This window comes from Panthera onca, chromosome D3, assembly GCF_046562875.1.
Source record: "Panthera onca isolate mPanOnc1 chromosome D3, mPanOnc1 haplotype 2, whole genome shotgun sequence".
Taxonomy (NCBI): domain Eukaryota; kingdom Metazoa; phylum Chordata; class Mammalia; order Carnivora; family Felidae; genus Panthera; species Panthera onca.
In genome coordinates, this window is record NC_138350.1 from 79,231,314 (window position 1) to 79,253,328 (window position 22,015).

The 22,015-nt window shown below is 44.9% G+C and overlaps 1 protein-coding gene across 4 annotated transcripts in view; it reads left to right on the forward strand.

The window, feature by feature from the left end:
- TNFRSF11A (TNF receptor superfamily member 11a) overlaps positions 1–22,015 on the forward strand; it is a 54,168-nt gene that overhangs the window by 26,187 nt on the left and 5,966 nt on the right. For 2 of the 4 annotated variants that reach the window (XM_060614019.3, XM_081790836.1), the window contains exons 4-9: positions 2,160–2,303; positions 7,091–7,184; positions 8,510–8,604; positions 10,197–10,310; positions 13,124–13,176; positions 14,543–15,305. In XM_060614019.3, the coding sequence (XP_060470002.3) occupies positions 2,160–2,303; positions 7,091–7,184; positions 8,510–8,604; positions 10,197–10,310; positions 13,124–13,176; positions 14,543–15,305 (1,263 nt within the window). The remainder of the gene's footprint in view (positions 1–2,159; positions 2,304–7,090; positions 7,185–8,509; positions 8,605–10,196; positions 10,311–13,123; positions 13,177–14,542; positions 15,306–22,015) is intronic. The other 2 variants (XM_060614021.3, XM_078435177.2) reach the window with 1 other exon arrangement.

The window sequence follows — 22,015 nt, forward strand, 5'->3', positions numbered from 1 at the left end:
CCATGTATGTTGTGGCATTAGGCACATGTTTATGCAGATTGGCCTTGGTGCTATACAACTGACCTGGGCCCCGGGGAGCAGAGCGGACACAGGAGGGAGGCAGGAAGATTTCTCAGGTTCTCCATGCTCGGGTCTAAAAAGAATGGGAATAGGAAACATCCCCTCCCTGAGGGCTGGAACTTGGGCTTCTCTAACAGAATAGCACAGACTGAGTGGCTCAAACAACAGACCTTTATTTCTCCCAGTTCTGGAGGCTGGAAGTGGGAGATGGGGGTGCCAGCATGGTTGGGTTCTTGGTGAGTGCCCTCTTCAGGATTTCAAGATTTTCTTGCCGTGTCTCCATATGGTGGAGAACAGAGGAAGGAAGCTGTCTGCTTTTGTACAGAGGCACTAATCCACTCATGTGTCTCCAACCTCATGGCCTAACCACCTCCCGAAGGCTGCACTTCTTAGTACCATCACCCTGGGGGTTAGGATTACAACATGAATTCTGAGAGGACCCACAATCTGTCCAAAACAAACTTCTATAAGTACTCAGTATAAGTAAGGCTATTTGGACAGGCCAGGTGAGATGGGGTCCTATAGGGTCCTAAAGTCTGTTTCAAATAATATCGTATTATATCGTGTGTGTGTGTGTGTGTGTGTATGCAGGTTGATTCCTGTTATTCACAGAATAACATCAATGTTCTATAAAGTCATCACAAAAAATGAACTAGCAAATACTGAACCACTGCTCCTAGGGGAAATACAGGGTTAGGTTCCTGGGAGCCTCTGGTCACAACATCTTTGTTAACTGATCCATGTTTAACCTTGTTTTATGTGTGTTTCTGTTTAAAGACACCTTAATAAATATTCTGATTCATTAACATTGAACTTACAACCAACAGTGCTGAAATTCATGCCTGGACAAAGTTTATCTTAACATATATCTTCTCCATGAGACACATCACAGCCTTCTTGAGGGGCCTGGAAATACCAAATGGCACTTCTGCACAATGACTGTGGGCCATTTTAAGCAATGGCATCACTAACAAAAAGCACAGAAATGCCAAAAATGGGACACTAAATAGACCACAAAAAGGACACTTGATTCCAGTAGGCACAAGAAGGCAGAGTGGAACTTTGCTTGACCTCAGCTGAGAGCACGCATGTCTGGCCAGTGGCTTGAAATTTCCACTGTTCTGCATGTGTCCAAGAATGACCGCAAAGGTGCCAGGAGTACTGAGGTGGGGGTTACAATGAAATTTTGGCGAGTGGGTGAAATGGCAAATATGAATCACCAAATGGAGATGGCCTTGTATAAGCCTGACTTCTCTTCCACAAAAAGTGGAAAGGGCAGCTTTGGGTTAAGAAGAGGAGCACTTTGCAATGTGTTGTGAGAAAAGAGACAAGTACCAAACAGATTGCCCTGAGTATTTGGGGGAGATTAACTTCCAAGTATGTCATCAGGCTCGACTTCTGTAATGCATTCTCTAATTACGCATCACACTTCTCTAATTACACTGTGACCCCTGTTTTCACAGCTCTGAATAATCTTGTGGTCCTGCAGGATCCCAAGATGAATCCCCGGTGTCCAGATCCCTGTTCTCTTAGGTTCAATCTGGCATTAGTGTTAAGACTATTGATCACATTTGAATTCACTAAAAATTAAGCAGCTGTGAAATCTATTTTGCATTAGCCAAAATAGACAATAATCATAATTCCCCGGTTCTTAGTGCTGTCACTACTATGAAAATTGCCTTTAAAAAAAAATTCCAAGACTCGGAGTGCCTGGGTGGCTCAATCAGTTAAGCAAGCATCGGACTTTGGCTCCTGTCATGGTCTCAGAGAGGGAAGCCTGCTTGGGATCCTGTCTCCCTCTCTCTCTGCCCTTCCCCCACTCATGCCCTCTCTCTCTCTGTCTCAAAAATAAATGAACATTAAAAAAAAAAAAAACTCACAAGACTCTTAATTATTGAGAGAGAGAGAGAGAGAGAGAGAGAGAGAGAGAGAACCCTGCTGGGCTGTTTTAGTGAAAGCACTGGAAGGGGGAGCTTGGTAGTTCCGGAAAACCCAGGCCCCAGTGATGCATTTGCGGGGAGCCAGGCAGGTGCCACGTCCCCGTGTTGCAGGGTTGCCCTAAGGTGGAAGGTGAGCAGCTGTGTCTCTGTCTCCCGCAGGCAAGGCCCTGGTGGCCGTGGAGCCCGGCAACCGGACGGCCCCGCGGCGCTGCGCCTGCACGGCCGGCTACCACTGGAGCGCGGACTGTGACTGCTGTCGCCGCAACGCCGAGTGCGCCCCGGGCTTTGGCGCGCAGCACCCGGGTAGGGGTTTGGTTCGTGCGTCAGGCGGGCTCTCCCGCGGGGGCCGGAGCAGGCTCTGAGAGGTGTCTCTGCATCATTCCCGCTCCGAGGAAGCAGGTGGCACGGGAGTAGCTTGGGGGCCCCCTTGAGCAGGGCCAGGTTAACCTCGTCCAGGGAAATGTGGGTGCGGGGCGCTCCACCGAAGGCTCCATCCGGGACCCCCGGGATCCCCGCTTAGGCGGGCAGGGGTAGCGCAGACCCTTTTTAAAAATCTGGTGCAACCCCGCTTAGGCAGGCAGGGGTCCTCAGACCCTTTTTTAAAATCTGGTGCAACCCCTTAGAAGGCTTTTGAAAAACCACGCGCCCCTGGCATATTTTTAGGTTGGCAGCTAACATTTTTTTATTGCCAATGTAAAGAGTTGCTAAGGAATTAGTTTCCAAGGAATTATAACAGCAGTAACACTTTTAAAAATGGAATTCAGTGGCATCTAAACAGCATAGCAATTTGATAGCATCATCATCCTTTTAAAAATGCACTAATGGTCCTTCGCTCTTGGAAGTTTTACACAGTTCTTTTCCCTCCTCTGATTTGTATCCGTTTCACTTTCCCCATAGAATTTTATCCTAATGTATTTTTATGCTTGGAGGGCTTTTACGAATCACCTTTTCATAGACTTTCACATCACAAATGTACACAGATTAGAGATTGTAATTTTTAAAAATTTCCCATGACTCAAGGTTCTAAGAGTTAAAAACACTTCTGGACTAAATTGTTATTACAGTTATTACCCGATTGTCAAAAATATATTTTGATATGATTGTAAAAACTTTATGAACTTAATGAGTGGAATTTTTCTTATTCTAATATTCATGGTTGGCTATTATTTATTGCTAAAATGCAACAGAATTCAACATTAATTCTATTTCCACCAAGTGCTGAGAAACTTGGTCCCATAAATCACTAAATGGCTAAGGAAACCTTCTGTTAGACAAGTATCCGTTCTTTCAACACTTTCTTAGTTATATGTCCAGGCCTCAGAATGGTGTGACATGAAAAGATGTCTGAGGTTTTTGAATGTTTATTTATTTTTAAGAGAGAGTGCGTGTGCACGCAAGCAGGGTAGGGGCAGAGAGAGAGGGAGACAGAAGATCTGAAGCAGGCTCGGTGCTGACACCACTGAGCCCCTTGTAGGGCTTGAACTCGCCAACAGCAAGATCATGACCTGAGCCAAAGTCAGATGCTCAACTGACTGAGCCACCAGGGTGCCCCTCAAAGGTATTTTTAATGATATCTCAGTTAAGAACTCAGTTGTGTTTTCAATTTTGTTAAAAGTAAAGAAATAGATATCTCCTTTAAAAAAAATTTTAATGTTTATTTATTTTATAGAGAGAGGGAGGGAGGGGCAGAGGGTAGGGGGGGGAGGAGACGCAGAATCCAAAGCAGGCCCCAGGCTCCGAGCCGTCAGCACAGAGCCTGACGCAGGGCTCAAACTCACAAACTGAGATCATGACCTGAGCTGAAGGCCCACGCTTAACCGACTGAGCCACCCAGGTGCCCCAGAAATAGATATCTTCTTGACAGAAAAGTATTTCTTAGAGTTATTTACTGCCCTGACCTCTGGAAAGCACCCCAAAGCAGTTTTTTCAAGATGTAACAAATGATTCTTCATATCTGTTGATCTTTCGTTTAGAGGCAACTTGTTTTAACCCAGAAGACTTGGACAGGATTAGAAGAATTAAGATGCTATTCATTTCAATTCCTATGGAAGAAAATGTCCATCAGTCACACTGGTCCAGTCCGTCCTTTTTACCAAATGTATCAACTGAACCAGATGGGCTTTCTCTTGGAAAAAGTCTGACTTGATTTTTTTTTTTTAATTATCAAAATAAATCTGGGGAACCTGGGTGGCTCAGTAGGTTAAGCATCTGACTTCGGCTTAGGTCAGGATCTCACGGTTTGTGAGTTCGAGCCCCGCGTCAGGTTCTGTGCTGACAGCTCGGAGCCTGGAGCCTACTTTGGATTCTGTGTCTCCTTCTCTCTCTGTCCCTTCCCCACTTGTGCTCTGTCTCTCTCTGTCCTTCAAAAACAAATAAATGTAAAAAAAAAAAAATTTTTTTTTAATCTCTTTAAACAAATTGAAAAAAAAAAAATCTCCCTATGACAACCAACTCCCTTTTGAATTTGATTCTAAGACAAGGCCCAGAGCCTTCCCACAAGTTTGCCACCTGCATGAGAAAAGGTGCCTTTTCTTTGATGGATGTTGTCTCCGCCGTATTCCTTTGGAAATGGTGCTTTCTCTGAAAATAGGTGGAGGATGGAGGGGGTGAAGTGGGTGAATGAAAATCTCCCTCGTGCCCTACCTTGCAGTGTATTTGAATTCTGAACAACTCACCCTGGTCCCAGATACCCCATTCTGTTGTCACACTCACATTTTGCCCTCGACAGACAAGAAAAGGCAGACACTGAATGCAGGCGTTTTGCCATTACCGATATTTCGATTTGTTATGTTGTTTTGTTTTGTTTTGGCATCTCAGAGGTTTAGCACCAGAGCAGGATTTGGAGCGGGTAAGCAGCCTGCCTTCTTTTGTAAAGTGGGCAAAGTGTGATTGTGTCCAGGGAAAGAGGAAAGGAGAACCTATAGGATGCCTCTGGCAGGTCAGTTGTTTCAAATAGTAGATGTGAGAGTTGTGCTTGGGTTTAATGCCCTTAAAGCCATGTGTGACTTGTGGCTCCTTAGGAAGTCTCTTTGTTTCTAAGGGTTACTCTTCTAGAGTGTGTTAATATTTTTCAAAGCTGTCTGAATTAATGTGAGCAACTAGATGTTAACTGGGCTTCTGTTAATATCATTTCAAAGTGAATCAAATTACTAGATTAGGGTATTATTAGATTAATTATTAATAATTACTTTTTTTTTTTTTTTAATTTCAGTCAGTTAGTTAACATATAGTGTAATAATGGTTGCAGGAGTGGAGCCCAGTGATTCATCTCTTACATTTCTCACCTAGTGCTCATTCCAATAAGTGCCCTCGTTAATGCCCATCACCCATCCTCCCCCTCCCCCCCCCCCCCCCCACCCCATCAGCCCTCAGTTTGTTCTCTGGATTTAAGAGTCTCTTATGTTTGCCTCCCTCTCTGTTTTTATCTTGTTTTTCCTTCCCTTCTCCTATGTTCATCTGTTGTGTTTCTTAAATTCCATATTTGAGTGAAATCATATGATATTTGTCTTTCTCTGACTTATTTCACTTAGCATAATACACTGTAGTTCCAACAACGTTGTAGCAAATGGCAGGATTTCATTCTTTTTGATTGCCCAGTGATATTCCACTGTATATATAAACCACATCTTCTTTATTCATTCATCAGTCGATGGACATTCAGGCTCTTTCTTAGTGTGGCTATTGTTGACAGTGTTGCTATGAACATTGGGATGCATGTGCCCCTTCAAATCAGCATTTTTGTATCCTTTGGGGTACCCTACTTATTGAGGCAATTACAGAAATCAAGAATGTACTTCCCATTTGACTTTGGACAAAGAAAGTGCAATTTATTATTTTAATGCCTTATTTATGAAAATAAATCACAGAAGTGCTTTCAAGCGTAAATTAACTGCTTTAAGAGTAAATTGTGATTTTGGCACTGATTGCCTGATTATGATATCACATAGTAGCCAATGTTCATTGATTGGTTGATTGGGGGAGGGGAGGGGAGGGAGGGGAGCGCGGGGAGGAGCAGAGAGGGAGAAAGAATCCCAAGTAGGCTCCAGGCTGAGCGTGGCTCAAACCTACGACTCTGAGATCATGATCTGAGCCAAAATCAAAAGTCGATGCTTAACCAACTGAGCCACCCAGGCGCTCCACCAATGTGCTTCTTTATTGGAATTACCAAAGGGTCATCACGTGTCAGTTACAGTAAGGATAATAGACCTAGGAAATTGGAGATATTTCCTATTTTGATAACACAGTTGATGAGGAATGTTAGAGATCTGAAGAAGGCTTCCTAACCACAACCAATTTCTGCCTAAACTGCCATGGATTAAGGCAGGGGTCCAAACTCCATCCCACCAGTGTGTTTGTGTAAATAGAGTTTTATTGGAACACAGCCATATCGTTGTTGTTGTTGTTGTTGTTTTTTTTAACACATTGTCTATGGTATTTTCATGCTACAAGTAATTACAGAGATCAGAAGGCCTGCAAAGCCTAATATATTTACTGTATGGCCCTTTTTAGAAAACATTTGCTACCAACTCTTAGTTTAAGAGAAGGAGATCCGTAGGATCCGTAGGGTTTTTTGGGGAAGGGTTGCTTTTGTTTCTGTTTTTGTTAGAGAAAACCTTGTTACAAACATTCTAGTGTTCGGACTGGTAAGATTTAGCTGGTCAGGAGTCATGACAGGAAGTTTGCCTTAAAAGCTGTGAAAAGGCTGCCATCCTTTGTAGACAAAAACTGCTATGAACCCAAAAGGCTGAGAGGGGAGATCGGACAGGTGCCTGGTTAAAACAAGGCAGACAGCAGGCTCCCCACGTGACCAGGACAGCGGCTCTGAACAGCAAAGCATGAGTCCCTAACTCAGACGCTGATGTCAGTAGCCTGACAGTGAGCCAGTTACCTTTCTAAGGGCGGTTCTGGGATGCTGGGCCCTCTACAGCCAGGACGAACCAAAGCAATCGGCCGTAGGCGGTGACAGTGGGAGTGGGGAGGCTGGAGGCACTGGCGGGGCTCCTGATCTCGGGTCCTCGGGGCCATCAGCCTGGCCGATCTCTAAGTGTGCCTGTTTGTTTTGTTTGTTCTTTTGTCCATTTTGTTGACAGTGCAGCTCAACAAGGACACAGTGTGTGAGCCCTGCCTTGTGGGCTCCTTCTCAGATGCCTTCTCTTCCACAGAAAAATGCAAACCTTGGACCAAGTAAGTGACAACAGAGGAGCCAAGAGAGTTTGTTGATTTTATTTTATTTAAAAAAAATTTTTTTTTTTAACATTTATTCATTTTTGAGAGAGAGAGCATGAGTGGGGAAGGGGCAGAGAGAGAAGGAGACACAATCCGAAGCAGGCTCCAGGCTCCGAGCTGTCGGCACAGAGCCTGACACAGGGCTCGAACTCACGGACTGTGAGATCACGACCTGAGCCGAAGTGTGAGGCTTAGCCAGCTGAGCCACCCAGGTGCCCTGAGTTTGATTTTAAACTCCACCTGCACGGTCTTCAACTTGATGTGTGACAGGAGCTCTGTACTATTTAGATTCAGTTGGATCGAATCTTTAACTTCCAGTTGCAGCTTCTTTTTTCCTCTTTTCTAACCTTATTTACTTGAGAATGACTTATGATGTTTATTATCATTCCCTCGCCGCTCCCACGCTTCCCAGCTTCCCCACACCACCGGGGGTATATTTGCCCAGAGATATGTGTGTGTGTGTGTGTGTGTGTGTGTGTGCATATGGAAGCCTCCTGTTCATGTAAATGTTTGCATACTCTACACATCTTGGGCTTCTTCACATAATATATGCTAACGGGAGCTCATTCCATGTTTGTTGACTTAGATCTTTGTGGCTTTTGGTCGCTAGTGTTTCACCATAGAGCTATACCATCATTTTATTTAATAATTTCCCTTTTGATAGCCATTTAAGTAGTTTCCAGTCTGTCACAGTAATAATTAATTCTCAGTGCATCATCTCGTGTATATATACTGTTTCGCACTTAATGCGTGTGTGTGTGTGTGTGTGTGTGTGTGTGTGCAGTGAAATTATATGTATATATAGTGGAATCCCTGGGTCCTTCCATTGTGTGCTTTTTATTGAATACTAATATAAATACATGTATTGAATCCTAAAAAATTCCCAATATAGTAATTCTCATTAGATATTTATTTTCTAATCCACTTACGTTTTATGCTGAAAAAGATTTTTTGTGTTTTCAGCTTCAAAAAAGCATTCAGCAAAAGTTTATCACTCAGCCAAGGCCACTGAACCATTTGGCATCTTTACTGAAGACACCAATGCTCTTTTCCAGAGCACAGTCTCAGACTAGTTCTTAGAGAACCCTGGCAGTGGTTACTTTTGCTCATTCATTTGTCCACCCTTACAGTGTGTGACAGGCACTGGGGATTCCCGTGTGCAGGAAGACCTCAGTTTTTCTCCTGAAGGAGCTAGCAGTCTAGTGGAGTAGAGCCTTGTGTAGCGTTGTTTTTTAAAAAACAAGAATATGAAACTGAGTACTTAACCAATTCTACCTCCACAGCTGTAGCGTTCTCGGAGAGACGGAAGTACGTCATGGGACCGATAAATCAGATGTGGTTTGCAGTTCTTCTCTGCCGTCTACAAAGCCACCAAATGGTATGTTTAAACAGAGCGGGTTGGTTGTAGATATGCCCAGTCTCGTCCGCTCTTCTAGATGTCTTCCAAAGTACATGCTGTGCCTGAAGGGGTTCACCTCAGTTTCATCCCATCTTATCTGTGGTCCCCCTTCACCTCCGTCGGTGTTCTAACTCGACATATGTTGTTTACTTGAAAATTTCCTGCTGGAATGGATGACTAATAAAATATTCATATATGCAAAAATAGAAAGAAAGAAACAAAGAAAGAAAAGAAAAAAGAAATGGAGCTATAAACATGAATTAAAATGCCCAAATATGGCAGGATAGTGGAGATCACAGTAAGGGTGTCTGTGGGAGATTTTGGTCACCAGCTAGAGTTAGAGTATCGCTATTGTTATATACGGCACGTTTTGTAGATCAAGTTAATTTTAAGTAGCTTAAGTGATCAAAGCTTGACAGAAAAGTTGACAGCTTTTGTCAACTGGATGCTGGTTACCAAGGGGAGTGACATGGGGCAGAGGTGGGTCCAGATATGGCAGCACTGGAGATGGCGCACACAGCAGGAAGACCCTCGTAATGAGGCAAGAGAACCCAGGCCACAGATTAATGGGGCTAATTAAGGGTTTAGGTTTGACATTTTGGGAAACAGGACGACACCTAAGCGTTCCGCACATGGAGTTAACACAGAGCAGCATTAAAAAAAGACCATTTTAAAGATAACATTGGAAACAACTGAGGGAATGAAAAGCTACAATTTTTTAAAAATGTTTGGGTTTTTTTTTTTTTTTTTTTTTTGAGAGAGAGAAAGACAGAGCACGAACGGGGGAGGGGCAGAGAGAGAGAGGGAGACACAGAATCCGAAGCAGGCTCCAGGCTCCCAGCTGTCAGCACAGAGCCCGACGCGGGGCCTGAACTCATGGGCTGTGAGATCATGACCTGAGCCAAAGTTGGACGCTCAACCGACTGAGCCACCCAGGCAACCCAAAAGCTACTCTTAACAAGACAGAAGGAAAGGAGAGGCGGGAGTCCTGGAGACCAGGGCATGTAAACCAAGAACCCATCATATAAAGGTTCTAATAATGAAGTGATCAAGAGGGATGGGAGAAATGGTTGTGTCACATTGTGTTGTAGATGACCTACCTGAAACACTTCGCAGGACGGCCATGGTTCTGTTCTCACGACCGGCAGAACCCTGGTGCCACGTTGTTCTTTGGAAAGAGATAGGATAAGGGGCTTCCTTTGGCCTCGGAGGCCGTCCAGCTGGAGGGAATGAGGTGTCGTTCTTGGTAAGCAAAGATGGATCTAGATGGCATGGTCAGCATGATTAGAGTTGTGCTAAAATAGCAATGTTTAAAGACAGCCCTGGGCTGGCTTGCGGAGGGACGCCAGGTTTGAGGCTGGCAGCAAAGTCACTTTCCCCCTTCCAGAGGTCAGCGTTCTCTGCACACCTGCCATCAGAGTTGGGGACTGTCCTTCTTCTCTGCTGTCAGACCAGCGTCCTCCACTCTGGGGTTTGATTCAAAGGGTTTTGTTTTTAAACAACAATTAAAATAACTAGAGAATGATATGAAACCATCTTTAACACCTTTTTCTTATTTTCTTCCAATACAGAATCCAAGATATACTTGCCCGGTTTAATTATTCTGCTTCTCTTCATATCTGTGGCATTAGTCGCTGCTGTCATCTTTGGTGTTTACTATAGGAAAAAAGGGAAAGCAGTAACAGGTATTGTATCTACACTGGTTTTTGAAAAGTAATCTTAAAGAAAGCAGATACCTTTCTAGGTTCAGGAACTGATGACTCTTAGGCTGTGTGTTCACGCAGGATAGATCATCAGGTGTGAATGAGTTGCCTTTTTCCAAGAATACCAACGTTTTTAAAAAATATGGAGAAAGTATTTTTTAATATTTATTTATTGTTGAGAGAGAGAGGTAAGTTGAGAGTGGGGGAGGGGCAGAGAAAGGGAGGCACAGAATCTGAAGCAGGTTCCAGGCTCCGAGCTGTCAGCACAGAGGCCTACACAGGGCTCGAACCCTGGAACCGTGAGATCATGACCTAAACTGAAGTCAGACACTTAACCAACTGAATCACCCAAAATATTCATTTTGAGATCGAGAGGGTGAGAGAGACAGAGCGAGCAGGGACGGGGCAGAGAGAGAGGGAGAGAGTGAGAATCCCAAGCAGGTTCTGTGCTATCAGCGCAGAGCCCGATGTGGGGCTCAGTCTCGTGAACCGTGAGATCATGACCTGAGCCAAAATCAAGAGTCGGATGCTTAACCAACTGAGCCACCAGGCGCCTCAAGAATACCAACATTTTTAATGCACCCACTTAAAATAGAGACAAATGTTCCAGTAAATGGCAGACATAAAGTTTTGACTGGGGTCTTACCTTGCAATATGAAAATGAAATTATGAAAATAAATTATCTTCTATTCAGTAAAATTTAGGTGCTTGTTCTTAGAATGAATAATCGGGTGTTACCTTGTAGCAACAGCAACTGATAGTGCCTTTTAGCCTCACATCACATTTGGCTTCTACACGACAAAGCTGAAAGAGTGTCGTTTCTAAGAAAGGATTCCTTGAGCGATTTCTTCATGCTTTCGAGGTCAGATCTTCCTCTCTTGGAGCACCTGTTGTCCCGCCATCCTTTTTCCATTTTCAGTTGCTCGGGTGTTTGTCATATCCACCTCGGCTTGGCTGTGGTTCGATCAGTTCTCCTATATCACATGCATGGACTTCATGAAACCTCACATATCTTGCTGTTTCCATTAACGTCACATTACTTAATGTAACACGGGGCAATCAAAAGTTTTTAAACAGGGAAGATGATGTTTGAAGATGCTTATGTTAAGCAGAGAGCAGTGTTCTGTTCTCTCTGAGTCTACTCATTATTGAATATTTTTATTTAACGATGCTCCACTTCCCTAGCAACCCAGTAACTAGGGATTTGAATAATGCATGTTCAGATGGTGAGGGTCACTTGTGGAGTTTATGTGAGATAAACAGATTTTTGATCTTTTTTTTTTTTTTAGTTTTTGTCTCTGTAATAATCTCTTACTGCCATATCTTCTCAGTGAGAAAGACGATGGGTCTACCAATTACCGAATGAAGGTTTAGAGCTGTTGGCTTTCCCTTCATCTGTTCATGGGGCACACGTTTTTTGGCTACCAGGGATGGGACTGGCACTGGGGGCTCGTTACCAAGCACCACAGTGAGACTGAGTGCTAAAAAGGGAAATTACAGAGCTGTAGGTGAGCAGATAACAGGGGGTCCTCTGACCTTGGGGCCAGCAAGGGTCTCCCAGAAGAGATAGGGAGCTGAGATCTGAAGGCCAGTTGGCACTAGTTAAGGTTAGTGCCGCTGGAGCAGAAAGTCAGGACCAGCGTGAGATGGAACTGGACGGGGAGGGGTGGCCAGATGATGGAGCGCTGCAGGCTTGGGTTCGGAGTTTGCTCCTTATCCTTAGCAAAGAGCAGTGAAAACAGCCCTCTGGTTGTAGATGGAAAACAACTTTGGGGGTGCAGTAAGAGTGGATGCAGACATACAGTTAGGAGGGCTTTTGCAGTCATCTGGCTATGCGTACAAGTATCCTTTCTTAGTACCATTTGGGATTATCTAGTATTGATCCCTCCAAGGGAAGAGCTACAGGTTTCCTTTTATTTGGAGTAACTTTATTTTTGTGTAATTTCAAAAATACAGAAAAGACGCGAAACTAACAACAAAGGTCATTGCAGTAACTGACACATATTGAATATTTATCCTGTGCCAGCACGCTTACGCATTTTACGCGCAGTCACGAAATCACAACAGCACCATAAGGCGGGTGCTGATATTTCTCCCGTTTCATGATGAGGAAACTGAGACTCAGAGAAGTGAAATGGACCGGACAAGGTCATGTAATAGGGAGCATTAGCTATTATCACGACCTGATTATCTTCTAGTGGAGAATGGACAGCACCCTCCCCCCCCCATCAAAGTCAGCGGAGGTGGGCTAAAATTTTATCTTTGTAGAACATAAATTCATAGGTTTTATGGACTCGGGGCCCGCTGGAGCTCAGGGGAGCCTGTCACAGCCTTCCGGCGTGCAATTTCCCTGTGTTGTACAGACATTGGAGTTAGGGTACTGGAAAGTCAGTGTCCCAGACCAGTGTCTTCTTTATTCCCCCCGCAGCGCCCAGCCCCACCCGCCTGTCCCTCTTCCCTCGTATCAAAGAAAACGTGCAAAGGGAAGGACAACCCCTGAAGTCCTAACAGCCGCTCTGAGTGTGCCCAGAGGAATTTGGAAGAATGTTAGTGCGTGATACTTGGGCTTTGCAGAGATCAGAAAGTTCTGGTTTTGGTAGGAAGAGTCTTTGAATTGGTTGATTTCTTTTTTTTTTTTTTTTTTTTTTTTTTAATGTTTTCACTCTCAGGAACTCTCACTGAAAAGACTTGCAGAGGACTGTGTTTAGAGATACACGCAGCTGACAGAGTGGTCAAGAATACTGAATTAGAGGAAATAATAATATGAAGTTCTTATCCTTACTTTGTTTTTCTAGCTAATTTGTGGCACTGGGTCAATGAGGCTTGCGGCCGCCTAAGTGGAAATAAGGTAAATTTAAAAGTCTTAAGTGTCTCCTTAACGTACTTTTAACAGTAGGCTGTTGACTACTAACATGTAGTCATGTTAGTACATCTAACTGTGGCGGTTAGCAGTCAAATGCCGAGCCCCGCTGGGAAAGGGGTACAGCCTGGAGGGACGGAGCCTCCAATCCCAGGATTGGTCGCTACAGGATAAGCCAAAGCCCACACAGCTGCTCATCTAAATGCTGTTTTCTTTGCATTTCATGCCACGCATCATCTCTGTGCACATACATCAGTTATGTTGCTTTCTGGTGCCAGTCTTGATCGCCTAGGACAGATTCTGAGTAGGAAAGAGCTGCCATTTTCCTTTACTCCAGAGTGATTGAAAAGAGTTATTTTGGTAACTTTTAATTTTGATATATTCAAAACTATAGAAAAGCAGTGAGAATAGCACACAAAAAACTGCCACATGCCCTAAACTCAGACCCAGCAATTGCTTATACTGTATCATTGGCCGTCTGTCTGTGTGTGTATGTCTATGTGTGCTTTTATTCATGGTGCATTTTAGAGTGAAAGGCAGACATCATGCTCCTATACCTTTAAATGCTTCAGGGTGAATTTCCTAAGAGCACGCACATTCTCTTACATAACCTTAGAACCTTTATCAAAATCAAGAAATGTAATAGTGTTACGAACTATTATCCACATGTGCTATTAATTATTAATATGTCTTCAATTACCTGATTCTGTCCCTTAAATCTATTGTCTTTAAGGCATGAAGAATATAAACTTTAAACCGGGAGCTCATCCTGATTCTCCCAATTCCAATCCCAATCCCAATCCCAACACCACAGGATTCGTTCGGTCTTTCCCTTACCTGGATTTGAATCTCCCCTCTCCCATTCCCAACCGGATGAAATGTGGCTCCCGTTACTGTCAGTATATTTGCTCATTGGCTCAATGACGGAACACAGAGACAGTAGTTTCACAATTACTAAACTGTACCACAGCAAAAAACAAAGCTACTAGCTAGAATTTATTATTTGTTTACAGGTTTGTTTTGGTTTTTTTTTGTTTTTTTTTTTAATTTAGATTGAACGTATATGGACAAAACACTGTGTTCTAAAGTTGAGTTAGCCCTTTGCCTTATTTGGGTGTGAACGTGCTGTTCGTGGGAAATGCAGTTTGATTCATTCGTTTCTGGTTGGATTCCATTTTAGGGTTCTCCCCCACTGTAATTTTAAATAACACAGGCAAAGTACCCAGTGAGTGGTCCATCTGTACTTGTCACGGTGGAAATAATTACTATAAACCATTTTCAGCTGTGTTTAGCAGGAACATGTTCTAGTAAGTGTGGGCATTAATACCTGTGCCTTCTGAATTGAAATCTGCAGGAGTCCTCAGGCAACAATTTTAGCAGCACTCATATGGAAGCCTCTAGTCAGTGTGAAATCTGTGAAGGTGTCTTACTGCTGACTCTGGAAGAGAAGATGTTTCCCGAAGATATGTGCTGTCCAGATGGCATTGGCCTCTGTGGCGGTGTGTGCTCAGGGGGTGGTCCCTGTGCACAGGGAGAAGATGCTGGAATGCTCACCTTGGTCAGCGAGATTGAGGGGGACCCCTTCAGGCAGATGCCCACGGAAGACGAATATGTAGACAGGCCCTCCCAGACCCCAGACTCTTCACTGTCCCTCCCTCGGCCTGGCAGCAAATCCACACCCCCTTTCCCTGAGCCCCTGGAGGTGGGGGAGAATGACAGTTTAAGCCAGTGCTTCACTGGGACAGAGGGCTTGGTGGATTCTGAAAGCTGCAATTTCACGGAGCCCCCGTGCAGGACCGACTGGATTCCCATAGCCCCCGAAAAGTACTTGCAAAAAGAAGTGGAGGGTGGCAATTGCCCCCACTGGGCAGCCAGCCCCAGCTCTGCAGAGGGCTGCGCAGGCTGCAGAAAGCCTCCCGGGGAGGACCGGGAACCCCTCACGCCTACCCCGAAAAGTGGACCTTTGCCCCAGTGCGCCTATGGCATGGGCCCCCCGCCTGAAGAAGCAGCCGACGGGACAGGCCAGCCCACGGACAGGGCCGACGTAAGGCTTCCCAGCTCGATGAGGGGAGGCCCGGGGTCTGGAAGCCCCTCCGGTGACCAGCCACCTGCATCTGGTAAGTGATTTTCCTGGTCCCTTCCTTCTGAGCTTTAAAAAAGGCCTGTTCTTTATGCAGTGTTTGAAGGCAAGTGTCACAGACCATTTGGGGAGGAAGGATGCTAACGTGGGGAAAATTTTGCTCGCACGTCTCCTCCTGATAGACCTCTTTGCAGGGTGGGTTTTGACCCCGTCCACACGTTGGGTTTGTGACGGGTGTGTGACTGTATCCTCCAGCCCCCGGGACTGTCTTCATTTACATATGCCTCACCGCCCGCCCCCCGGCAGTGAGCCTCCCAAAGCAATGGCAGCATTGACCTCGGGACTGGCTGAAGTCAAGGCGTTCCCTCAGATTTCTGGGTTCTGTTTCTGTTTTTAAAGCAACCTACTCCTCAAAGCTCCAGAGAAAGCTTTTATAATTTTCAGGGGACAAACATTGTTTAGTTAATTCTTAATCAATTAATATTTATGGAGAGTATCTCAGTTCGATACCAAATTCATGATGCAGTATAAATGTCCTTTGATGCTTTATATGAGAAGCCCCTTTTACAGCCACTGCATATAATGTATTTATGGAACGAGAAGGATAATTTTACAGTTTAAAATCATGATAGAGACTTATCGTTGCATCACTGCTTGAGCACGAATAGCCCACCAATTACAATAACTTTTTCCCCAAGGCTGAGACGCCGTCTGTTTCATCATGTAGTTACAAGGAACCTTGCCGCTGGTAGTGTGAGCTCTGGGTTTTATCTACCACATGGGGGGTCAAGGGATCTCTCTGAGAGTCTTCCGACAGCTATAGACACTTTCTCCAGAAAAATGAATCAGTGCACGTATACCATTTAAAGGGCTTCACAGGGGGTGCCTGGATGGCTTGGTCAGTTGAGCATCCGACTTTGGCTCAGGTCACGGTCTCACGGTGCGTGTGTTCGAGCCCCGCGTTGGGCTGTCTGCTGTCAGCACAGAACCTGCTTGGGATCCTCGGTCCCCTTCTCTCTCTGCCCCTCCCCTGCTGGCTCTCTAAATAAACAAACAAACAGACTTAAAAAAAAAACATAAAGGGCGTCACAGACTCCTCCCACCCTCAAAAAGGAAAAGGAAAAAAGCCCATTCGTGGACCACCTGTATCCTAGGATGCCTTTTTCTTTTTCTTTCCTGCTTCTTTATTTAGACCACAAGCAGTACCAGCAGCTGGTCTTTGAATGATTTTATAACCCTGAGGTAGCTAGGTCCTGCCCGAAACACAGAGTCTCTTCTGCCTCATGCTGGCGATGGCCCCTGGCTTATTTGATAGAAGAGTGTGCTTTAGTCTGTCTTCTAAGCTTTGTGGTTTTGCTGTAACTACACAAACTTCCTGAGGTGTAAATTCTATCATATCAGTTCTCAGACTGAAAGGAGGAGATGCGTTTGGGGATATTTTCAAAGAACCGATGTGTTCTTCCTTCAGAAGACCTCAACGTTAAGATTTTAAGGAATTTCCATAACTGAAAGTTGGGCTCTACTCTTCGTTTGTATGATTCGACTTCTTTTTTTAGTGGTTAATTTTCTTCCTATCGGTCATAGAGACATACGAAACACTAGCATTTGGGACTGTGGAGAGCTGGGAAACCAAAGCTGAGTGTGGCCGTGGCCATGTCTTAGTAAGACTGCCACTGTGTGAACAACTTCAGCAACTGTTGGAAGAAGAGTTGGTCGAATTTGTTTATTTTTTTTTTTAAGTTTATTCATTGGGGGGGGGGGGGGATGCAAGTGGAGGAGGGGCAAAGGGGAGAGAGAGAGAATCCCAAGCCTTCCCAGGCTCTGTCAGTGCAGAGCCTGACGCAGGGCTCGAACTCCCGAACCGTGAGATCATGACCTGAGCCAAAGTCGGATGTTTAACTGACTGAGCCACCCAGGCGCCCCATGTTGGCCGAACTTAAAGAGAGATTTTTTTCTTAGTGTCACAAAGCCAAAAGCTAGATCTGTGGTCTCCTGTAAAGAGTTAAAACAATGCCCTAGTCTGGTTTTTATTATCATTTCTTTTCTCCAGCACTAAACAGCTAGGCATAGAGGAAAGAAAAAAAAAAAGCGTGTCATCAACTAAGTGGTGTTAATTTGCAGAAAGTTTACACTGCTTTCTCTCTGTTCATCTGGTGCTTAGCCATGCAAAACATCCGTGAGAGCCCGCGTGTGGATGCCAGCAAGAGGGCCAAGTTCATTCTAGCCCGAGGAGAGGCAGCAGCCAGACTGATTTTTGAGGCTGTGCTATTCTCTCCATAATTGCTTCTGCACGAACACGCCTTCTGGTTTCTGGTCAAAATAGCACTTCCTCATTATTGCTTTTTTTTTTTTTTTAAGATTGTCATAATGTACGTTCTATATAATGTGTGAAAGAATGGAGCTTGAGTGAAAAATCAGAGGGAGGTCTATTCGTATTTGATCTCCTGAAAGCCACTGTGCTCTCGAGGACTTGAAGGAGGTGGCTTTTTTTTTTATTGGGTGTTAGATTTTTAGGTGTGGTTTTTTATGTTTTAAACTTCCGGAGGCACCTGGGTGGGTCAGTTGGTTGAGCGTCCGACTGTTGGTTTTGGCTCAGGTCACGATCTCACGGTCATGAGGTTGAGACCTGCATGGGGCTCTGTGGCGAGCATGGAACCTGCTTCAGATTCTCTCTCTTCCTCTGCCCCTTTCCCCATTTGCACGCTGTCTCTTTCTCGCTCTCTCTCAAAAATAATAATGTAAAAAAACTTGCAACCAAATCAAGTGGTTTCTGGAAACAATGACATGATTGGGTACTTCCTCAGTAGGCGCGGGGGGAGTATCTCCTTCACACCCAGCATCCCTTGGGAGCGCATGATGGTTCTCCAAACAGTTCTACAAGCATAACTTTTAAAAATAATATCCAACGTTAAGGCTATTTTCTCAATGTTATAATTCTTTCTTTTTAATGTTTATTATTTTGAGAGACAGAGGCACAGCATGATGGGGGAGGGGCAGAGAGAGAGGGAGACACAGAACCCGAAGCAGGCTCCAGGCTCCGAGCCGGCAGCACAGAGCCCGACGTGGGGCTCGAACCCACAAACCATGAGGTCATGACCTGAGCCGAAGTCGGACGCTCAACTGACTGAGCCACCCAGGCGCCCCTCAGTGTTGTAACTCTTAGAGAACGGTGAGAATTGTTAGCAAAGACCCATAAGGGGAACACATACATTTGGTTATGTCTTCTATAACCACTTCTTAATTTACATCTTAAATTATTATCCTGATGACGTAATGGTGGTTACCTTGGTTACAAATCCTTTCACCTGGAGTTTGGAGAATTCTCACTGTGTCTAGAAAATTATTTCCTGTGGAAGAAAGAATAATGTGTCTGCAGTGACTGGTGACTTGTTTTTGGCCCCTGAAATCACTTACTTGGTTCGGCCACTTTTGAGCTGGAAACCGTTGTTTATTTACAGGGCCCACAGTGATTATTAATGACCACCAGCTACGTATTGATTTTTCTGTCATATCTTTATTGACAGTCTACTGAGCCACAGAGACTTAGGAAAGCTTGCCAAGCAAGTAGGGATTGAGGTGAAGGAGTGGACAACTGAAGAAATCAGTAACTTGAGATCACAGCCTGCTCTCTCCTTCCCCCGCTCACCCACCTCGGTTCTGGCCAAAGCCAGCCCCTTGTAGTACGAACACCCCTCACTCTCCTCTTCTGTGCTTCTGTTAGTGCCAGCCACCCCGCCCATGCACTGGCCCTTTTTCCAGACCGCCCACTCCTCCTGTCTTTCCAGGTCTCAGCTCAGATGCCACTTCTGGGCAGAGAGGGCAGGCGTGCTGCCTGCACGGCCCCTTCTGTGCGCTTTCTGTCCTTCTCGCTGAGCCCGGCACCCCCACACCTTTATCAACGAGCGGTCTCTAGACAGCCGCACCATTCAGTGGGAATTTCCATGAGCTTTGCCACACCTGATCTTTCCAGTTTCTCCCAAGGTGACTTAGTCACGGTGTGTCCGTCTCATTCATTCATTCAGCCAGTCATGAGTAACTAGAGAACAAGAGACCATGTTTGTTTGTTCCCTAAACTCACTCTCCACCTTCTACTTCTTCAGTCTGTCCTGGGGAGCGGGAGGCCAGGCAGGGGACGGAAGGCATTAACTATCCTGGACAGACCTCAGTGTCCTGGGTAGAGGAGCCAAAGTGAGCTGGTTCATGCAAATGGCACAGACACACCAAGGCCAATTCCTGGGAGCCAAGGGCACTGGAAGATGAAGGGGCACTTGCCCGTTTCTCCCATACCTGGGTCCCCCTCTCTTGACATGACTATTCTTGACCATCCATTTCCACCCGGAAAGGACAAATAAAGGCTTTCCTACCTCAATTTTCTTCCCTTTCCCTCCACTCCCCCCAGGCAATGGACAATGCTCTATTTTATTTATTTATTTATTTATTTATTTATTTATTTATTTGAGAGAGAGAGAGAGAGAGAGAGAATAAGCGAGGAAGGGGCAGAGAGAGAGGGAGACACAGAATCTGAAGCAGGCTCCAGGCTCTGAGTGGTCAGCACAGAGCCAGGCACTGGGCTCAAACCCAAGAACTGCAAGATCATGACCTGAGCCAAAGTTGGACGCTTAACTGACTGAGCCACCCAGGGGCCCCCAGTGGACAATGCTCTGTTTCTAACTTTCTTTTCTCTCCTGTTGGAATGCCGTCCACTAGCTTGGGTTTCACTTTTAGCTAAGTACTATAAGGGCAAGTATTAGGTCAGTGAGTCTGTAAGTTAAAAATGACATTTTATGATTTGGTTATTGGGCAATATTCATTGGTACTAGAAGTCAGTGCGTTATTTCAAAATATATGAAAAATTTGTTCCCTGTATACTTGAATTCACTCCTGCTTGCTGTCTGTCTGTTCTGATGGGGCTCGCTCTGGAAGAGTTTCATTCGTAAGCCATTCTAACTAACTTTCGAGCATGATTCAGAATGGAACTATTAAATACTGGTTCCCTGCCCTTATCATCATATACTCCATTCCTTCCAAATGCCTAAAACAGAGCTTACATTTCCATAAAAAGGAAAATCACATGAGAAGCATATGGGTTAAGTATAAAATAAGATTTTAAAAAATTCCAAAAGAACTCCGTGTAGCCTGGGTAGTTTGAGTGTATTTGTGTATATTTTTAGTTCTGTTCCTTGGAAGAAAATCTACATGACAATTGGGTGGTATTATTTGCTATAGTTCTTCTGATTCAGTATTCATATGTTATGCATTTTAAACAACATGATAAGCTTTTGAGAAGAGTATGTATTACCTTGCTTAAAAATGTGAATTCTGCCAGAAATTGAGTTCTTAAAATGAAGCTTGTTTTCTCTGCCCAAGAAATAGAAATTCCATGGAGTTGGCCATTGGGATGCATGGACTTATTAAAGTGTAGACATCTTTCTGATCATGGTGGGACACTTCATTTGGCCTTTGTTTCTGTTGACTTCGGTGCTATTTTTAGCTCTCAGGTTACCTGGAAAATCTGCTAGTTAAGTCACATGAAATATTAATCTTAACTGAACCAATCCATGTTTAATGTTAGAAATTCTTTGAAATTTCTAATTTAATAAAAATCATCATGTCATTCTGGCTCCCAAATCCCACCTTTAGGTAGCTTGAAATACAATTCCCAGTCTCCCTGTGTTGAGAGACGAGTAGACTATTAAAAAAAATTTTTTTTAATGTTTATTTATTTTTGAGAGAGAGAGCATAAGTGAGGGAGGGTCAGAGAGAGAGGGAGACACAGAATCCAAAGCAGGCTCCAGGCTCCGAGCTGTCAGCACAGAACCCAACGTGGGGCTGGAACTCATGACCCACGAGATCATGACCCGAGCCAAAGTAGGACACTTAGCCGACTGCGCCATCCAGGTGCGGTGAGTAGACTATTGTGACATCCTGATTATCTGTTATGAAGCCTAGACCTTAAACCGCCGCACTGCTGCTTTACGTGGGGTCTGCGCAGCAAGTGATGCCTATCATGGCCTAGGAGTCCCCTCCCTTCTGCCAGTTGTCTCAGGAGCTGCTGTTTTCACAATCGCCACTACTTTTGTGAGGGAAGCTCTTTCTCTCCCATGCCTCCAACCCCATCTTTGTCCTCAAGTGACATGAAGTTACAGTCACTGCCGGGGGCAGCCTAGCAGGGGAAAGCTGTCGGAAAGGCAGCTGAGGAAAGTTAAGAAAGGTGGGGGGGGACCCTTGCTTTGCTTGTTATCCTGGAGGCTCAGTAGAAACGAAGTCTCAGGCCTTTGTGAGGCATCTTGGATAAACCTCATCTACGCCATGCTTCCCTTGTTACATTTTCTTTTTTTTAATGTTTATTTATTTTGAGGGGGAGAGAGAGAGAGTGCGAGAGTACAAGCGGGGAAGGGGCAGAGAGAGAGAGAGAGAGAGAGAGCGCGAATCCTAAGCAGACTCCCGCTAACTGCACACTGTGCCGTCAGCACAGAGCCTGTCGCGGGGTCCATCCTGTGAACTGTGAGATCGTGACCTGAGCTGAAATCGAGAGTCAGACTCTGAGCCACACAGGCGCCCTCCCTTTTCATATTTCCCTTAGCTACCAACAAGGGCTGCGTCTCCCTCTAAGAGCAGAACAATCTGGGGCTTTCCTTGGCACTCACTGGAAAGAGCTACCCCTTCAGGGGCCGCTATCAACTGCAGAAGCCACGGCAACCATGCTGAAAAGGAGGCCCTTCGGCACCCACGTGATCAGGCAGCTTG